Here is a 17,541-nt window from a genome sequence, read left to right as displayed (position 1 = left end):
TATTCAACCAACAGGCAAAATATTTTCTTTTTACTGTAAAATGAAACTAAACAGACAAAGCCTGCAAGTGATCACATTTGACAAACTCGAACTGGCAAAATTGTGGCATTCTTGATAAAAGACAAAACAAACAAAAAACCTCAGCTAACTGATACCCCCTGTGCACTGGAGGATTGTTAACAGCATGTTCCTGTGGGCCAAGAAAATACACGGTGAAAGCTCGTGCCAGGTTAAATACAGTAAGACACACTTTTTTACATCTGACTGCCACTCAAAAGCAAAAACACCCAAATACATTTGTACCTAAGGGGGAAAACAAAAAAACAATAAATTTAGACCGAAAAGCAGAGCATACACTTAGATCTGTTGAGGTTCCATTGTTTATTCATTTTGGAGGAAAATGTTGGGAATTGGCATCGGAAGTGTTTTTGAATTTACATAAAAATAAGTCATCATAGTACATTATTAACAGTGTCCACCAAAACAAGAGATACATATTTTATGATATTGGAATCAAATTGAGAAAACAACAGTTTTTAACCTTAGGCACACTACCTTTAAATTTGCTGGGGGGAAAAAGTCATAAATATATGAATAAAAAACACCACATATTTAAAGTGTGTAAATATGAGATTTATTTCATTTTCAGGCATCTGGCAGAGCAAATGTTTCATCTGCTTTGAATAGAGGCCATTCTGCTTAAAGTGAAACAAAATGTCTTACCCTCTGTAGTGCAGTCTGAATTCCCCTGGTCTGAGTTATAGGATGAACAAATGTGAACCTGCAACTGAAAGCCGGACTCAAAGAGAAAGAAAGATGGAGTGAAAGTTGGGACGAGATAATAAAACAGTATATACAAAGTTGAACTAAAGAGACAATTTACAAATAATAAAGTCAGAGTCGAATTACAATTTGTGCAAATGTTTAATTATTTGTCTTTGTATGAAGTAATGTTCAGTACAAAGAGGATGCATTATTATTTGGATTGCATGATAGTAAATGTCTTAGCACAGCATACAAATTATGTCACACTCTTGACAGTAAAAAACACATGTGATGGGCAAACTGGAAAACTATTTAATTTCCTGAATTAAGTGCAAAGTGTAGTAAAGATGCGTTATTGAATTTAGTATCGAGAATTGTGGTGGGATTAGAACCGATAACCAAATTTCTTTTATCGTGGCACCCCTAGTTTCAAACCATTACGACAATTACAATCTCTCAATGATGTACAGTACAGTCTCAATGTAGCTACAAACAAATATCTTACAATTTGAGATTTATTTGGTCCTAACCTTTGAAAACAATATATGTACATATAACAAACACTCTAATTATAATTTAGTTTTAAAAAAATCAATTAAATGACAGAAAAAAAATATAAATAAAAATATAAAGTTATAAATGGCTGTTTCCCTGTCACAACGGACCGTTCTCTAAAATCCCCTCCAAGCATTGATTGTCCAATCATATCTTAGCAACCATGACAATATATAACAGGCCTGCTACCAAGCAGATTATTCCCCTGGTCTGAGTAACCCTAACCCTAACCCCTAACCCCCTAACCCTACAGTACAGTGTAAACCAAGAGGTCATATCATTATCTAAAACGGTTTGTGTTTCCAGGTCCCTTTGTGACAATCACAACAACTATGTGAACTCATTTTTTTTTACCCTCTGTCCTGTAGCAGAATTAAGAACAAAAACCTTATGTTTGGACTAACCTGCTCCCAGTGATCATCAACTGGTGAGGATGTAGAACTATTTCCTTGGACACTGAAGCTTTGACTTCAGTATAGCATAATATCATGTGAAGCCGTCAGCCGTTTATATATTTGAAACCCTTTTACAGGGTTTTTATTTTAGGTTGACTCAACTGGAGGCACAAAAAGAGAGATGGCATTAGCTCAAATGGATAGCTAGCTATGGCTTATAAAACAACATGCCATCGTTGTAATTTAGGATGTTGGTAAGATACCAACTCTGTTCACCACACAGACCCATTTTTCCAGATAGTCCTATTGATTTTGAGAGGTAACTGTGCTACTAATTTCATTCTAAACAGCATATATAAGGGAAGTTTGACAACAGTAGCAGTAGTAACTGAAAGGGTCAATTGCAATATAAATGGTCTATATTCTTGCATAACACACCTTAACATTGCAGATAAGGCACATTGCTATGCAACCCCCAGTATTACCACTGGGGGTTTAGAAGGCACACCGTGACAAAAGATATTCACTTCATCAGCAGAGTTCTGGCATCGGTCTCTGGTGGTCTCAGATCAATATGCCAGAGCCAATACCAGAATGCCTTATGACAAAAAAAATTCTAAGAGGTAAAGTTTATCACTGATTACTGCATTAACTGCAGCAATAGAAGTTGTCTGTAAGCTGTTGTTGGTACACACACACACACGAGATGAGTTGCCTTTCTTGCAAACGTAACACATCTGAAAGCTGGTTGACTCTCACTGAATGTGCATTTCCCCCACTGCTGTGACCTCAACGTCTTTCATTAAACACCATCTACAGCTGATTGGAGGCTCATTGAGTCACTCAAAGCCAACACATCTGACAGAGTTGTTATTAATCATTTCTGCTTAGCAGCAATGACTGGATTGTCTGTCAGGAAATCACAGTGTAGGGTTGAAACTGAGTCTTTTGTTATTTGTGTTGACAAAAGATTCTTTAGTTGCCCGTTGATTTTCTTTGAAAGATTGTCATTAAATTGTGGACATACAGTAAGTGATCCAACTTTTTTGTAGCAGTGCTTCAGTTACACGGCAGTAATAATCACAGTGTAGGCTCATGCCAACCTTTGGTCTGAAAACATCATTAGAATCCAAGGCGAATGTAAACAACTGGTCATTTGGCCTTTGTACTCTCTTGAGGTATATTAAGTCAAACGCAATATTGCAACCACATCCAGCTCTATTTATCTAACGGTGTCCACACTGAGCGGAGACAATATAATCTGTGCTACAGTTGTAGATATCCAGTGTCACCACACGTTTAAGTTCCAAGGTTTTTGATTTGTTGCATCCCAGAACTGTTACATATCATTGCTGGTCAGTGTGAAGCAATTTTGCACTGGGTGCAAAATTTAAAAGTTAAAGATAATTGCGAAAAGCCTGCCTACCATAAATATATTAATTAGAGCCAAATGCATCACTCATGAACCCTCAATTTTCAATTCAATTACAAAAAAAATCTATTCTGACCAGAGTATATTGCAGGCCCACTGTAGGTGTAAACTGTTATGCTTTTCTTGTGGGCATTACACCTTCTCTGCTTCTTGGGAGGTCTTCAACGACATCAGCGACAGCTCATCTGAAGTGTCCACGGGGTTGTTGTAGCCCTGAGATTCCCCTTCCTCCTGCTGGTGCCTCGCAAAATTCACAAAGACCTGGAATATTAATGATGAGAAGAAAGTACTTAAATCAAGACAAACACACAGTATTTAAGGGCATGAGGACATTTCTCGACCCATCTCATTTCTGCCCACCCACCCTCCCTTTCCCTTTAAAATAAACAACGATAGCAGGGCAGACAATGGGTTGCATGTCAATGAGTTGCTAAACAAGGGCTATGAAGCATCAAGAAGGCGTCTGGGCTCACACAGTGAAAGTCAGTTGGACATCTTTGACCAGCTAAGAAAGAGAATAAAACAATCATTCTTCTCTCTGTGATGCCCATTTAATGTCAAAAGAAATCAATCTTCAGGCCTTCATAAAAAAGCTGTGTGTATTTCATTGTGCAGTAAACATCGCTGCAGTCCAGGATTTTGTTCTCCTAGCATTATCTGTCTGTTGTGGTAAATCTACACAGAGATTTTTCTTTTACTCTGCAGAACGAAGCAACAAAGAGGATTGTATAAAATGATAAGAGCATTGCTTTTTCATTAAAAGGTTTTCAGTGGCTGCGTGAATATAAAAGGATATGTGAATTATTAGATTGTATTTAAAATCTCAAAGGGAAAAATAAATAAAAAAAGCACCAAGACCATTTCAAAGGGGAAACTACTCTAAATCCATATGAATTAAATCCTTGATTAAAACTGATAGACAAATTGAATGGGACAGAGAATTAATTCAAGGGGAAGCTGAAACGAACAGAAACGAACAATAGAATCTTTTCATGGTTTTGTTTATGAGAAGCTCAGAAAAATAAGGATCTATCCTGTCTGCCTTTGAAGTGTCTGTTTGTAATTAGCCAATGACTATAATCTGCAGTATGATAATGTAATTTAACTATAAACCAAAAAAAAGTATTATTAGAATTGTAAACTTCCTTTTTAAAACAAAGTCAGTGCTTAGCCATTTACAGTGATTTGTTAACTTTCTCATTACTGTGAAATATCTAAGGTCTTTGTAAGCGAAAATAGGGACTGGTTGCATTTGCATCACCCATGTGAATTCTAACCTTTAAAACATAGTTTTAGATTATAAATATGTAACTTTACACAAAGCTGTTCGTCTTTATGCTAAGCTAGGCTAATTCATCATGACTCATAGCTCCATACTTAACGCATAAGACATGCGAGTGGTATCTGCTCATCTAACTCCTGGCTAGAAAGCACATAAAGCTATTTCCCCAAATGTCAAGCTACTATTTGGGAACTATATGATTTAATCATTTTTAAGTATTATGTAATTTGACTTAAATACACCTTGAATACATAGATTTGAGAGTAAATCTGTGGGAGAATTTACAGAAAAAAAACATCTTTCAATATTTTTACTATTGTGTATGATGTATATATATATAATGCTTCACCAAAGTTATGGGTTGACCTAGGAGGTTTTAAGGCCTCTGCAGGAGTGCCTTAGATGAGGATGTTTTATGTTGGTGTTCGGAGTTACCATCGTGTCCTTGGCATTGGGATGAGGTGTACCTTGAGACGGTCTCTATTTTGAAGAAGATAATAACAAGCCTGACATGACTTCTAGGGATCTCGACTTGTTATCTGCTACCTTCTATTTGGAATAATACTGAAATGCTTCTATTGCACTCAAACTGTCATCAAACAGCTGCGCACATGAATATTTTTCTTAATCATAATCTGGTAATAACTGGTTACCAGTTGTTCTTTATGGAGGATAAAGCACAAATAGTTTTTCAAGAAGCAACACAGTACAAGTAAACATAACCATACTGTATCTGTTGCCCACACAGCATCTAAAGCATTTGCAGGATAAAAGCCCTGCACACGGGAATGATAACAAGGAGAGGCAAGTTAAGCTCTTTCACTATTCCACATAGACTTAAGAGTAAAGTTATTGTTATTTTGGATTCCATTTGTTGCACCTCCAGTGAATTATGGTTCTTGGTCCACTTCATCTACTGTATTTTAAAACAAAGGGAACTGTTTTTATTCAAACAAATAACAACTGTTTGTTCAAATATAATTTTGTTGAAACTGGGGCGCCTACGTGTGTAAAGCTGCTTGACAAAAGTAACTGTCATGTGCATGATCGTGGAGCAGGCTGGCCAAACTCGCAGCACGCCGAAGGCCAGAGTATGCTTCTGTTTGTGTGATGGGAGACCATCAGTAGAGTGTATCAAGGTCAGAGTTGTCAAGACATCATATCAGGGGAGATTGAGTAAGAGTATAAGAATGACAGAAGCAACAAATATATTTGTCTGCCCATTTCTCTCCACCTCTGACCCTGCCACTGGCGGATACTGGCTTGATGTGCTGAGGCATGCACAGCACTTCATTTTCATAGTCAAGGCTGTGTGGTTTTGCTAAAGAATGAACGAGAACTGTTTGTATCTAACTTTCTGCAAGAGCTTTAATAGTGCAGTTGACAGCATTTTTTGACTGAGATGACCATGGTAAATCCATCCCCTGCTTTGTGATGGGATGTTCATTCTGTATTTAGCCGACCATCCATTCATGACCTGAAAGTCATGCACCAGTGCAACTGAGTGACATTTTCTTAATAACAGATGGATACAGGCATTAATTAGATTTCAGAGGGTGCATTTGGGTGTTTATTTGATGGCCGCTGAGGCAGAACAGAGGAGGTGAAGGACATTGAATCACCCAATTACCTTCCCCCCTTTTATCAAAGGAGTCTGTGCACAATGTGAAATGGCACAGATCATTGTCATGTTCATGTTCTGCCATGATATTAGACCAACTTACAAATTTTTTTCAGAGGTGGGGGATTTTGCTTTTGCCGCCTGCTATTCTTAAAGTAGACAAGACAACTAAACTTAGAATAACTTGTGGTAATTGAAAATATATTTAAATTAAGTAAGAAACAAAACATGTTCTTAATGTTCACAGTACAATTACGAGTTCATGTCCCTGAACTTCATTAGGCATGAGTTATTAGGAATGAATTGAGTATTGTAAGACTCAGTTAAAAGCTGCACTAATTAATTTTCTGTCTTTTTTATGGCAGTGCAACACTTGATATATTATATCCATATTAAGTTATTTTGTGAGCCATTTGCAGCAGTACAATTAAAATATTATTCTGAGTCATGTTTCTGTCCACCTGATGGGTATACAGTGGGTTATGCTCACTGTAAAGTTGTGAGAAGAAAAAAACTAAATAATGAGCCAAAAGATGTTCAGCAGCTCTGGAGGGCCGATGGGAACTGCAGAGTTGGGTGAAAATCTCTTAGTTTGGGACTATAAGTGATCAGTTTCACATTACACATTGTCATTTTACCCACTGTTGATATTTTGAATTAAATAAAACAGACAAAATACTCCTAAACCTTCTAGGATTTCTGTGAGAAATGTGGGAAAATCACTGGCTATACCAGTAGTAAGCAAGACAGTGCATGGAAGTTTATTCCCCCCAGCTTCTTTCAAGTTGGCTTTCTCAGGCAGTTATTTTGATTGGAAAATAATTTCTTTAAGTTATCAATGGCAGAATTTTGCACGTTTAAATCACATGAAGAACATCTCAACATTTAAACATTCAAGTACATTTGAGTTAAACATAAAGTTGGAAAGTGCATGTGATGAGCCTTTCAGCGGTTTCACTGATGCAGAAGTGACAGTGTGGACCATTGTCCCCACACAAAGCAGCAAATACTTGCTTCTAAAAGACATTTTAGAAAGTCACATTTTCCTTTCAAATGCTCCGTCTCTTTGACACTGTCTTGGCCATCAGCGTGATCGCCGTAGCTCCAGGCTGTGTGGATCAATATTAATTGTAGTTCAAGTCGGGTGTTATACTATAGGTCAGGGCTCTCCTATATAAATCACCAGCTGAAAGGTGACTGTCGAGGTTTCAACAGGTTCTCCTGTCGTCCCCTCTGTGACCTCCTGGTCGATGTATGATTTATTTACTACCTCTGATCTGGTAAATATTGACCAGTGCAGAATGTGGGGCAAGTTCACAAAAAAAGAAAAATAGAAATGAACGCAAGGCTGGAGTTAATAGTATGACTGAATTAATAACAAAAACAATCTGTAGAGCATAATCAGCGTGATGCTAAGAATCCTTTAGAAAACCAAAAGGGGTTAAAGCATTCAGCTTTACATTTAGTCTCATCACCCGCTGAAGGGGAAATGATATCTAACTAATGCCGCAAAAAAGATTTTATCTTGATTAAGCATTGTGTTGCTAAATCCCTCAATCACTGACTCACTCACTCACATCTCTGTCTGGATTTTTTATTTATTTTTAACCCAAGAAGAGTATCTTTTTTTCCTGCATGGTTGAGTGGAGCGATGACCCTTCTGGACCCCTCGGAGGTCATCCTCACCTCCCACCTGGTCGTCTGCTGTTGAGCTAATGGTGGGCTTTGCAAGACCAGACACACTCATGCTGATTGTATCAGGTCCCCGGGGCCATTTCGAAAACACAAGGTGAAGCCAGTCCATATCTCAACAATCAGGGCCAGCCGGCGCACTTGGGCTGAAATAAAATATGGGCTCTGTCTGGGGGGAACATTGTATGTGTGTGTGTATATATATATATAATCTCAGTCTTGATCAATACTGGAACCTGGTGGCTGAACTATGGCTACACAAAACTCTGTAGTCCTCATTGGTCAGTCTGACAGCCTAAATGGGAGAAGACAATGTGTAGGCAGAAATGGATCTTTAAATCTTATCATGAAATGAGCAGACTTGCATTAACGGTGAGCACTTAAAATGCTGAATGCATTGATTAATGACCTAATGATCTGTTAAACTGAGTTGTTACTCCGCAGAAGTAACGTAGGACAATGGATCATGGCCCCAGATACCCTTCAGTCTAAATTTAGCTCATGTCAGAGGACAAAGTTGGAGTCAAATCATGCATCCTCTCCTTCTGTTTGAGCTGAAATCAGTTAAAACTCTTATTTTGGCATAATCACAGTTGTGATTATGTCACAATGACTGAACAACTCCAATTCCATGCTCAGCTCCACTTTTATGTGTCAAAGTACAGAACAAACAGCTTCCCCGTTTGGATTTAGATAGATACTGTAGTATATTTGAATAAAAATTTTTTTTTGCATCTGCTCCTTGACCTAACCTTTGGAAAAAATAAAGTTTCCAGTTCAGATTACTAATACCCAAGGCAAACCAGATATGTTTATCATATTATGGAGCCTGAGTCTAATTTGATCATTGGAAATTTTTTTCCTAATGCATTACTATAACTGTACAATGCAAGTCTTCACAAAGCAAGGACTCTTGTTAATATGTTTTCCAATTGTATTGCTATAGTTTCTGATAGTGGGGACCATGAGATTGTGATAAATGTACTGCCTGCTTTCTATAGTCGTAACAATGGATGAATGATATTTGTCATTTTGTTCATCTGAGACAATGTAGACCTGGGACAAATAATAACATTCTTAGTTAATATTTCATGATCAGCTACAGTGCGTGGTACTGTATTTGTAGTGTGGCACAATGTATTAAGAAAATGTCAGGGTTTCCAAAATCTAAATCTAAAGATTCATTCCAGGTGTGCTTTCAAAAGCTCGCAGGACATAACGATAAAACAGTAAATTAGTAAGTTATAAAAATGTGAGACAGACACAATTTGTATGGACCTTACCTGATCCAGAGTGGTCTGTGACACAGAGTAGTCCTCCAGAGCCAGCGACTGCTGATGGCTGGTGAACTGGCTGAAGATGGCGGCCAAAGCCCCCTGTGTGTATGGCAGCTGATACTGCAGTGTGTTGTGATGCTTCTCCTTCAGGACACTGCCTGGGAAGGTCTGCTGGACAAAGTCCTCGACTGGCTTCAAGGCAAGAGGAGAGTCACCAACCCTCACGATCACTGTGTAGCCGTCACCAAATCTAGAAAGAGCATCCTCAAATAAGCATTCAGTTAAAAAAAGGAGTGCAAAAACACATGCACTACCGAATTGGAGTGGTCATTACATGTGTGATGAATAAGTGTTATGTACTGGAGGAAATTAGGATAAAAACATTGGTCTCATATTTTCCCAGCCATTTCAGGTTTCCTGGATGTGGTGAGCTTGATGAAAAGGTGAGTCACACAAGCTATTGAGAGCAAAAGCAACTTGACATCAAAAGTATAACAAAGTACTGATGGATAAACTGTTCAAGCTTTGCGATCAATCACCCAATGAAAAAGAATGTATTAATTGAATTAGAAAAGAGAAGATATCAGTTCATCCAGGAGTTGGTAGTAACCAAAACAGACCAAAAAGGAGAATAATGGATTAACATTTGATGAGCTGCGACCCAAAAAGAATGTTAATGTTGCTCAGTGTTATGGACAACTGTTAGCTAATCATGTCAGGATCACGTCAATGTGGAATTTACAGCCTGTTTCATTGTCCTGAGTTGGCCGTGATCAATTATTCCTGCTGAAATTGTCTGAACATGAAAAACAATTGTCTTAAGAATCTTAAAAAAGAAAACAAAGCAAAAAACATATATTATATGAGAAGAAAATGATGCGTAATGCAGAGCACATATGAATGTTTGTGTCATTGAACAACTATATTTTTTGAAATATGTCAAAACATGCTCTCCTGGTAAAACAACATCCTAGTCATGAAATGTTCTCACAGATGAAAATGGGCCATAGCTGAACTCTAAAGCTAATTAGCATTCTGCAACTTCTCATTTGTATGCTACGTCTGGTGAGCACTAAATAAGACTATGCCCTGTTATTCTGCCATTAGCACTCTTGTGACCCATTGTTTTCTACCTAATTAATTCCCTAATGTTGGATTTACTCAAGGAAATGTCCATTGTGGGCTAGTACAGAGCTACATGCAACGAGAGTCACAGGCCCCCTTAGTGGCAATTAGCGATATGGTGAATAAACTGCAGGCCTGCACGATCCCAAAGGGAGTGAGACGGAAAGTGAAGCTCTCCGCTGGTGCTGAGAAGCACAATGACTGGACCCTATGGGTAGCAGACTCCCTTTAGTTAAAGCATGACTGCTTGAAAATGAAGATCCACAGTGGAAGAATTGTGTAACGAGGCATACACTATTTGAATTTGCTTAAAACTCATTTCCATTAAGAATTGCATACATGCCTTTTAAATCATACTTTCAGGAATACATCATGCCAAAGCACATAGAATGGCAAGAATTTTCTTGCATTATGCAGGATGTCGAAAGTATGTGATCTATTGCACATTTACAGGTGCAGACATCTGATCCAATCACCTGCGACTTCAAGATAACCATAACCTATGACCTCTCCTTCTACAACAGGTCCTGTCAAAAGCCTTAGGTGAGAAAATTAGAGAGTCATGTTAAGATGGTGGTGTTAGCATTGTGATACCGACACCTGATATCAAATAACAGCATCTCAAAATATACAAGATATTCAATTTGCAGCAATAACTGGACAATTTTCCATTTTGCATGACGCAACAGACCCGGTACAATGCAATCTTTCCACATCCTGCCTACAGCTTATAGGGAGGATCTGAGAACTGTGCTTGCACTGTGATCTTCTCAGGGGCTCCACACCACGGGTGATCAAACGCATCCCCCATGGAACTCTGAGACATATTATATGGTACACATCCCGGCATATATCAGAATGTAAGCACTTCATTAAGCAACTGCCCAGTGGACACACTTCAACCACTCCAAATTGTACCTCAGCCATACTGCACACCGGTGTACAATTGTGGTCTTTTATTGTCAAAAGTGAAAATAATACTCAAAACAGGGATCTCAGCAGTGACTCTGGTATTATAGATCAAAACAAATTACAAGTTCTTTAATATCCAAAGGCCAACTAAATACAATGCAACCTTTTTTGATGACTTTACTGAACTGATGTCTCTGCATTGGCTGTGACTGTGTAGTTATTGTTTGTGATTTTAACATCTATGTTGACAGTACCCAACACAGAGGCACTAAAGAACTGCGTTGTGCTCTCGATAACTATGGGCTGACTCAGCATGCGACTGAGCCTACACACAACAAAGAGCACACTCTGGACTTCTTCATCTCCAAGTGTCTGAAGTTGTGAGTGACTGATGCTGCTGACTCTGATCATTCCTTTTTTTTTTTTGTTCAATGTTCAAAAATAGGCTATCAAAAAACGATCACTGAAACATACAGGGAATATAATTTATTCAGTCTTTCTCACCCACACCAACCCTCCCTTGTGATGAGTTTGTATTTCATCTCATCGTTTGTAAATTTAGAACAAATTCTAAAATTAGAAATGTTACCAATGCCATATCACCCACAAATGTGACAATGGACTCTGGAAGGAAAACATGTACAAACATGTACACATCTCTAAAGAGATTTCGCATTTATAATTTGAAACTGAGAAATGCAAGTTGCACGGGCCTTTTCTCTAACATCACTGCCAAAAACAATAATGCATGTGCTTTGTTTGCTACCATCAACAATCTAACAAACACTGCGTGGCAAGAACTGACTTCCAGTCTGTCAAATAATTGATTTCAAAATGCTGCTGTTGGTTTGTAAAGCTCTGAATGAGAAAGGGCCAAAATATGTTTCTGATGTGCTGTTGTGTTATGGACCATCAAGACCTCCCCGATCATGAGACAGGTCGGCTTTCTTTCCCCAGAGTAAGACAAGTATGATGCTAAAGATAAAGCTGTGGAGATGAGACACACTGGTATTAGAAGAATGCTATCACAGTATTCATTTATTGATAGAACCAATTAATAATTATTGCATATTACTGGATTAACAACCAAAGACAATGTATAAACTAGCTTCCTATAACAGCAAAATGGGACAAATTCCTGAATATCTGGGCTATAAACTAAATGTCACCACCACTTTTCCTCTCACTCAAAGACATGAAGGAGTGTCTCACCAAATGCCTTATATTAATTGTTCAATTGAAATCTAAAGGACACGATACCACCATCCCAATGCCTCGCTCACAAAGCACATCTTTCACTTGTACACAACACAATCTTCCACAAAAGCACACATTTCATATTAGGTACAGTCGGAGCACTTATCCTTTTTTGTAAAGCCACATAATTTTGGAATCTGACACCACTACCAACACAACATCACAGCCATCGCCACAAATCAAGCTTAATCCATCATCCAATGAAGACAATGTGACATAATCCCCCCATCTTTATTACAGTTTCTGGCTCAAGACGTGCGCTTTGTCCAAAGCGCACCAGCCAAGCTCAGCCAAAATGCAAAAACATTTTTGCAAAAATCCAATAAGGACAGCAAGCACTGTGGCAAAAGGGTTTTTGGTGAAATGGTTTGGAGTGGATGTGGGTAATGAAATCCTGCTTGTTCGTGACAGTAAAGGGGCTTATCAATTAGCTTCCCTTCATTCTCTCTCCGTCCTTACTTCATTTTCATTTCCTTTCTTAGTGCAGTTACATGGGGGCCTCAGGCAGCACTTTGGGAAAAATCTCTTTCCTTCATATTCAGAATTTTTAGTCTGCCTCCATATTCACAGCAAAATAAGTTCTTTCATCTTTGATACACTGCCTTGTCTCTCCTCAAATAAACTCTGAATGTAGGAAAAGGTAGGCGTGGGTCTTCTAACAGAGCCTGCACCACACTGCATGGTCATAACAATAGCACTGCATGCAAGAAACATCTAATTAGCTTTTAACTGGCGACTGGGGATTTGAAATATAAAAGCAAGATGTTTGCAATTTGAGCTTGAATGTGACCGTGGAGAAAAACAACTAATGGATTATGTTTAAAGTCAACGCTGCACCACATTGTCATAACTAATCCTTTCATGATATTTTACATTAGAGATATGATACAGCGGCTCAACACAGCATGGCAGAGCCACTGTAATGTGCGCGCTGCAGCTCTCTCTCCTTCATTCTCATTATTCTTCCTCAATGTTCTCCTCCACCCTGGCGGCTGGAAAGTCCTCCTTCCATGTAATTTTCCATGAAAATAATTCTGCTGCCTTCCTTCATCTGAGGGAGTCTAGAAAGGTCACCCTCGCCACTGCCAAACCTTGTATTTGTGTCCACAGAGGGCGGATGTGGGGCAAGAGGTCAGAGTGTGGCTTGGGTGGTCTGATGCTTTGATCTGGCAGGAAGTCATCCAAAAAAACACTCCTTAGTTCCTGAAGGGGGGTTGCCAGAGATCTAGGCAGAAGCTCCACAGTCAGTGCGAGGACAGAGGGATTAATGGATGAATGGAGAGATGGACAGATGATCTCTGTGTTATCAGTATAGCTAAGTTTTGCATTGTCAAATATTGTGCATATGTATATATATAGCCCTAACCCCTAACCCTATATATCTCAAATAAAGCACGTTAAAGGTGTTTTCATGAAAAAAACTAACAAAAAAACAATAATGTCCTTGATTGTTTCACACCAAAACCTATTCAATTTATCCTATGATTAAAACATAACAAACATGTTGATTGCATTTCCTTCCTCATAAAACAAATGCAAAGCCTTTTTTCCCCCAAAACATGCATGAGTGTTGTTTGCAAAAACAGCATATTAGAAAACTGAAGAGGGGTCCACAAATCAAACATTGCTCCATCTCAGCACAAGCAATCAAAGCTCTACTGAGTATCTTTAAAACAACATGTTCCAGTGTCCTGTGACAGATTAAAAACCAATATAAAATTGATGGATCGATAGTAGTATATACATATTTAGAATTAAGACCTGAAAAACTGCTAATGTTTGTTGTGAGCCGTTGACAAGTCAGTAAAATGTGCCGTATAATTTATAATCATGATTGTACTGTACCTCTAAGATCTAAGTAATGATCTTAGAGGTGACAATATGAGCACGACAGCAACTGTGAATTTAAGAGAGAGACAGTTTTCAGTGATAAGTAGTGTCTGTTTGCTTCTATGTTAAAGAGTATTTCCAAGGTGTATGCCTGCAATACTTGGTAGCAAGTAATCTAACATGAAGGACATCAGCTGGCCTGTAAAAGTTATGACTACAGACTTCTCCAACATGCATTCTTAAACACATGGATATACAGCACATTCTGAAGGACTTTATGTAGATGCAGATTTCTTTCAGAAAAATAAGCTTTGATACAAAATCTTACATCTGTGCAAGAAGCATATCCCCACATAAATAAAGATTCCTACCAGCTATGAAGCATAAAGACGTTTTATATGGCTCCCAGATACATACAGAACAAACACAGTATACCACCTGTGTCCGTCAATGTTCTAGCACTCTTAATTACGCCGACATTGCTGATGCATTGTAAACTGGAGAGAGAATTATTTTGTCACCGATCTCTGCCTGTGACATGGACTTGAAAGCCGTAAACTGTTTTGTTAATGGCACAACTGCAGAGCTGACACAGAGTGAGCGGGAAGGAGTTTATTAGACTTCTCAACGTCAACTTCAGGGGATTGATCCAAACTTTTAGACACCTCTCTTGTAAAAACTCTCCTGCGCCCACAGTGCATTACCTTAATGCATTAAAGGCACTTTACCCCCCACTTTTATATCATGACGTGCTTTAAGCAAGGAGAAAATAAGACTCCAGGCTGTGGTGTGTACTTAGCGAGGGTACTCTATGAAGCAGGGAATATGAATGATATCAATCAGTGAAAAATCCTGCATCGGCTAGTGGGTGGCCTTCGTGACTGACAAGATTATAGGGGAGCTTTTGAAGCTGCATTTATTGGTTCCTCTACTTCATTTGGGTTTACTTAACAACTGGGAACTTTCATACCATACACACTGCTAGGCTAAAGCACAATTTACAGCCACTTAAACATTTAAAAAAAAAAATGTATTTCTCGCTTTCTCTGGCAGCCTTTCATAAATTCCTCAAAGCGTGATTGAGTTGAGAGGCTCGGTATCAGGACAGGTAAGGGGGATGTTTTTAACAACCGTAGAGGAAGATAATGAAAGACTTTCTCACAACGGCCACCCTGCTGTTAAGATTCGGCCCAAACCAAAACTCCAGCCCCTCTCGCACACTGACTACCTCTCTCGCAGTTTAAATGGATTATTTGGGCTGATTTGGGGCTCAGTTGATACACAGAGGGGTTGTTAAAGCAGCAGAAGGGCAGGTCAGTGATTAAAAACAGGGTTACCACTGAACTAAAGGGGGCAGCACTAACAAACATGTGGACGGCTGGGTTGGAAGTCTTGCCACCTGAGAGGAGCAGGGGGAGGAATAAATAAGAGTAATACAGTGAGAAGTTTTTGAACGAGATGAGTAGGGGGAAGGGGTGATGGGGAAGAGGGGGCTGTGAACATGTATTACATATGAGCAATAGGGGGTCAAAATGTGAGAGCTCCCCCGTGGTGAGATGCTGCACTCCTTTCAGGGGCTTGTGATGAAAAAGAGATGGAGAAGTTGGGGGTGGGCGGCAGGAGGAAGAAGCAGAACCCACAGCTTTGCAGGTCAGTTGCCCCCCCCCCCCATACACACACACACACACTTCAACGCCTGCCATCTGATGGACCTCTTCCCATCTGCAAACTGGCAACAGCTTGAGCATTTGCGCGACTCAGCCCGTCCATTACCACATTATGGACTTTAACATGAAATATTGGTCATACAGTCTTTCACCCCACCAAAGCTGGATTGATGAGGCCCAAGCAACTTAAATGGCCGTGGATCACATGGTAAAGCAGGGGTGTAGGGGTTTGGAGGGGGTACATGTGGTGGGCCAACATGGCAGCACAAACATGTGGTGGGAAAGTGACGAGAAAAGAAAACAGAGAAGACAGTCCTTAATTGCCTTTTCAGTCATTAACAGGGTCCCACACCTCATGAAACATTAATTACAGAAAGTGTTGCGCTGATAGGGACGCTTAATTAGAAATTACTCACTGCGTGACAAGAACTAAGCGATAGCATTTCAGCGGCATGTAAATCGTCCATGTGAGATCTAAAAGAAGTACGGTGAAAACCCGCTCTAGAAGTCATGCTTATCTGGATTCCTCTCACTTGCTTGTCTCGCGAAGTGCGGTTCCCTGTTACCTGATAGTATGTTGAGTGAAGTAGGACATGTGTTAAGCCTCTGTTCTCCTCGCTAGTTTGCCCCACCCCCCTCCATTCCCATAGCACTTACCTTTCCCTATACCTCCTGTGTGGTTCATAAATTATTTAGACCACCCTGCTCTTCCCCCTACAGGCAGGATGTAATTGACACAGAAGATATGTCAATTACCCAAACATCTGTGAGGTACTGATTGGTACATCGGTCTCCCACTTGAGCCCTTTGCCTCTCAACTCTTTCTGCCTTTTCTCTCTCCAAAGTGATCTAAAAGCACATCCAAAGATATGACATTAATGCTCTTGATGGGAAATACCCTTGACATTGTTGCCCCCTCCTTACTGTTCCAGGCCTTTTCCCCTGATCCCCTGTATGACTCTGCTCCACCCCTCATCCCAGGTGTATTGATCTTTCTCTCCACCCAACGATTGCCACCACATATTCCTGTCGTGAGTGTGGTTCGTGTGTGTGTGTGTGTGTGTGTGTGTGTGTGTGTGTGTACGTGAGAGCGTGTAATGTCCTTCCTCTTACAAGAGCACACAATGGAGTGGTAATAATGTCACCAGACTGTACCTAAGGTAATGGATCGTCCTCACTGTTACATGCAGGGCTTGGGGCATAAGTGCTGGCCTTGGGAAATGTCAGCTGAATATCAGAGAGCAGACCTGAGTGCTAAGAGTTAAGGGCAGAAGATATCTGTGATGGAGACGTAGCAAAACACATTAAGAGACATGTACAAAGGGCATTAAGGGTGTGCATAAGGACGGGGACGGTGGAAATAGAATTTATGGGTCAGGAATTTATGGGTCTGGAGGGAAACAATTGTGAAACTGGGATAATGGTCTAAGATGTGTGACAAAGCCCTGACTGTCTGCACACTGGCTTCATATATAGATCTTTTAATTTGAAACCAATACAATTGTGTTGATGAGTCTACACTTTCTTTAGCTTAGTGCATGAAAACACATGAGGCAAGAAACTCCCAGGTAAGCAAAACAAATGAATACGTTTAATGTGAAACTTCAGAAGTTGCATGTGGCATTGTTTGGGATATATGCTTGATTGCCTTTATAACAAGAGTCAGATGAGAAAACCGATACCACTCTCATGTCTGAACACAGAAAATAAAGATGGAGCCTGCAGCTAGTT

The 17,541-nt window shown here is 39.5% G+C and overlaps 1 protein-coding gene across 2 annotated transcripts in view; it reads right to left on the bottom strand.

Annotated features, from left to right (window-relative positions):
- Nucleotides 1-905: 905 nt before the first annotated feature.
- Nucleotides 906-17,541, bottom strand: part of LOC118317227 (phospholipid-transporting ATPase ABCA1) — a 161,211-nt gene continuing 144,575 nt past the window's right edge. For both annotated transcript variants that reach the window (XM_035645757.2, XM_035645748.2), the window contains exons 51-52: nucleotides 9,026-9,269; nucleotides 906-3,408 (exon numbers count right to left, since the gene is read on the bottom strand). In XM_035645757.2, coding sequence (XP_035501650.2) covers nucleotides 3,280-3,408; nucleotides 9,026-9,269 — 373 coding nt within the window. In that variant the 3' untranslated portion in view covers nucleotides 906-3,279. The remainder of the gene's footprint in view (nucleotides 3,409-9,025; nucleotides 9,270-17,541) is intronic.

The sequence above is a fragment of the Scophthalmus maximus genome, chromosome 12 (assembly GCF_022379125.1).
Source record: "Scophthalmus maximus strain ysfricsl-2021 chromosome 12, ASM2237912v1, whole genome shotgun sequence".
NCBI lineage: Eukaryota > Metazoa > Chordata > Actinopteri > Pleuronectiformes > Scophthalmidae > Scophthalmus > Scophthalmus maximus.
Note: the sequence above shows the minus strand (reverse complement) of the source record. Positions and strands in the feature narration are given on the sequence as shown.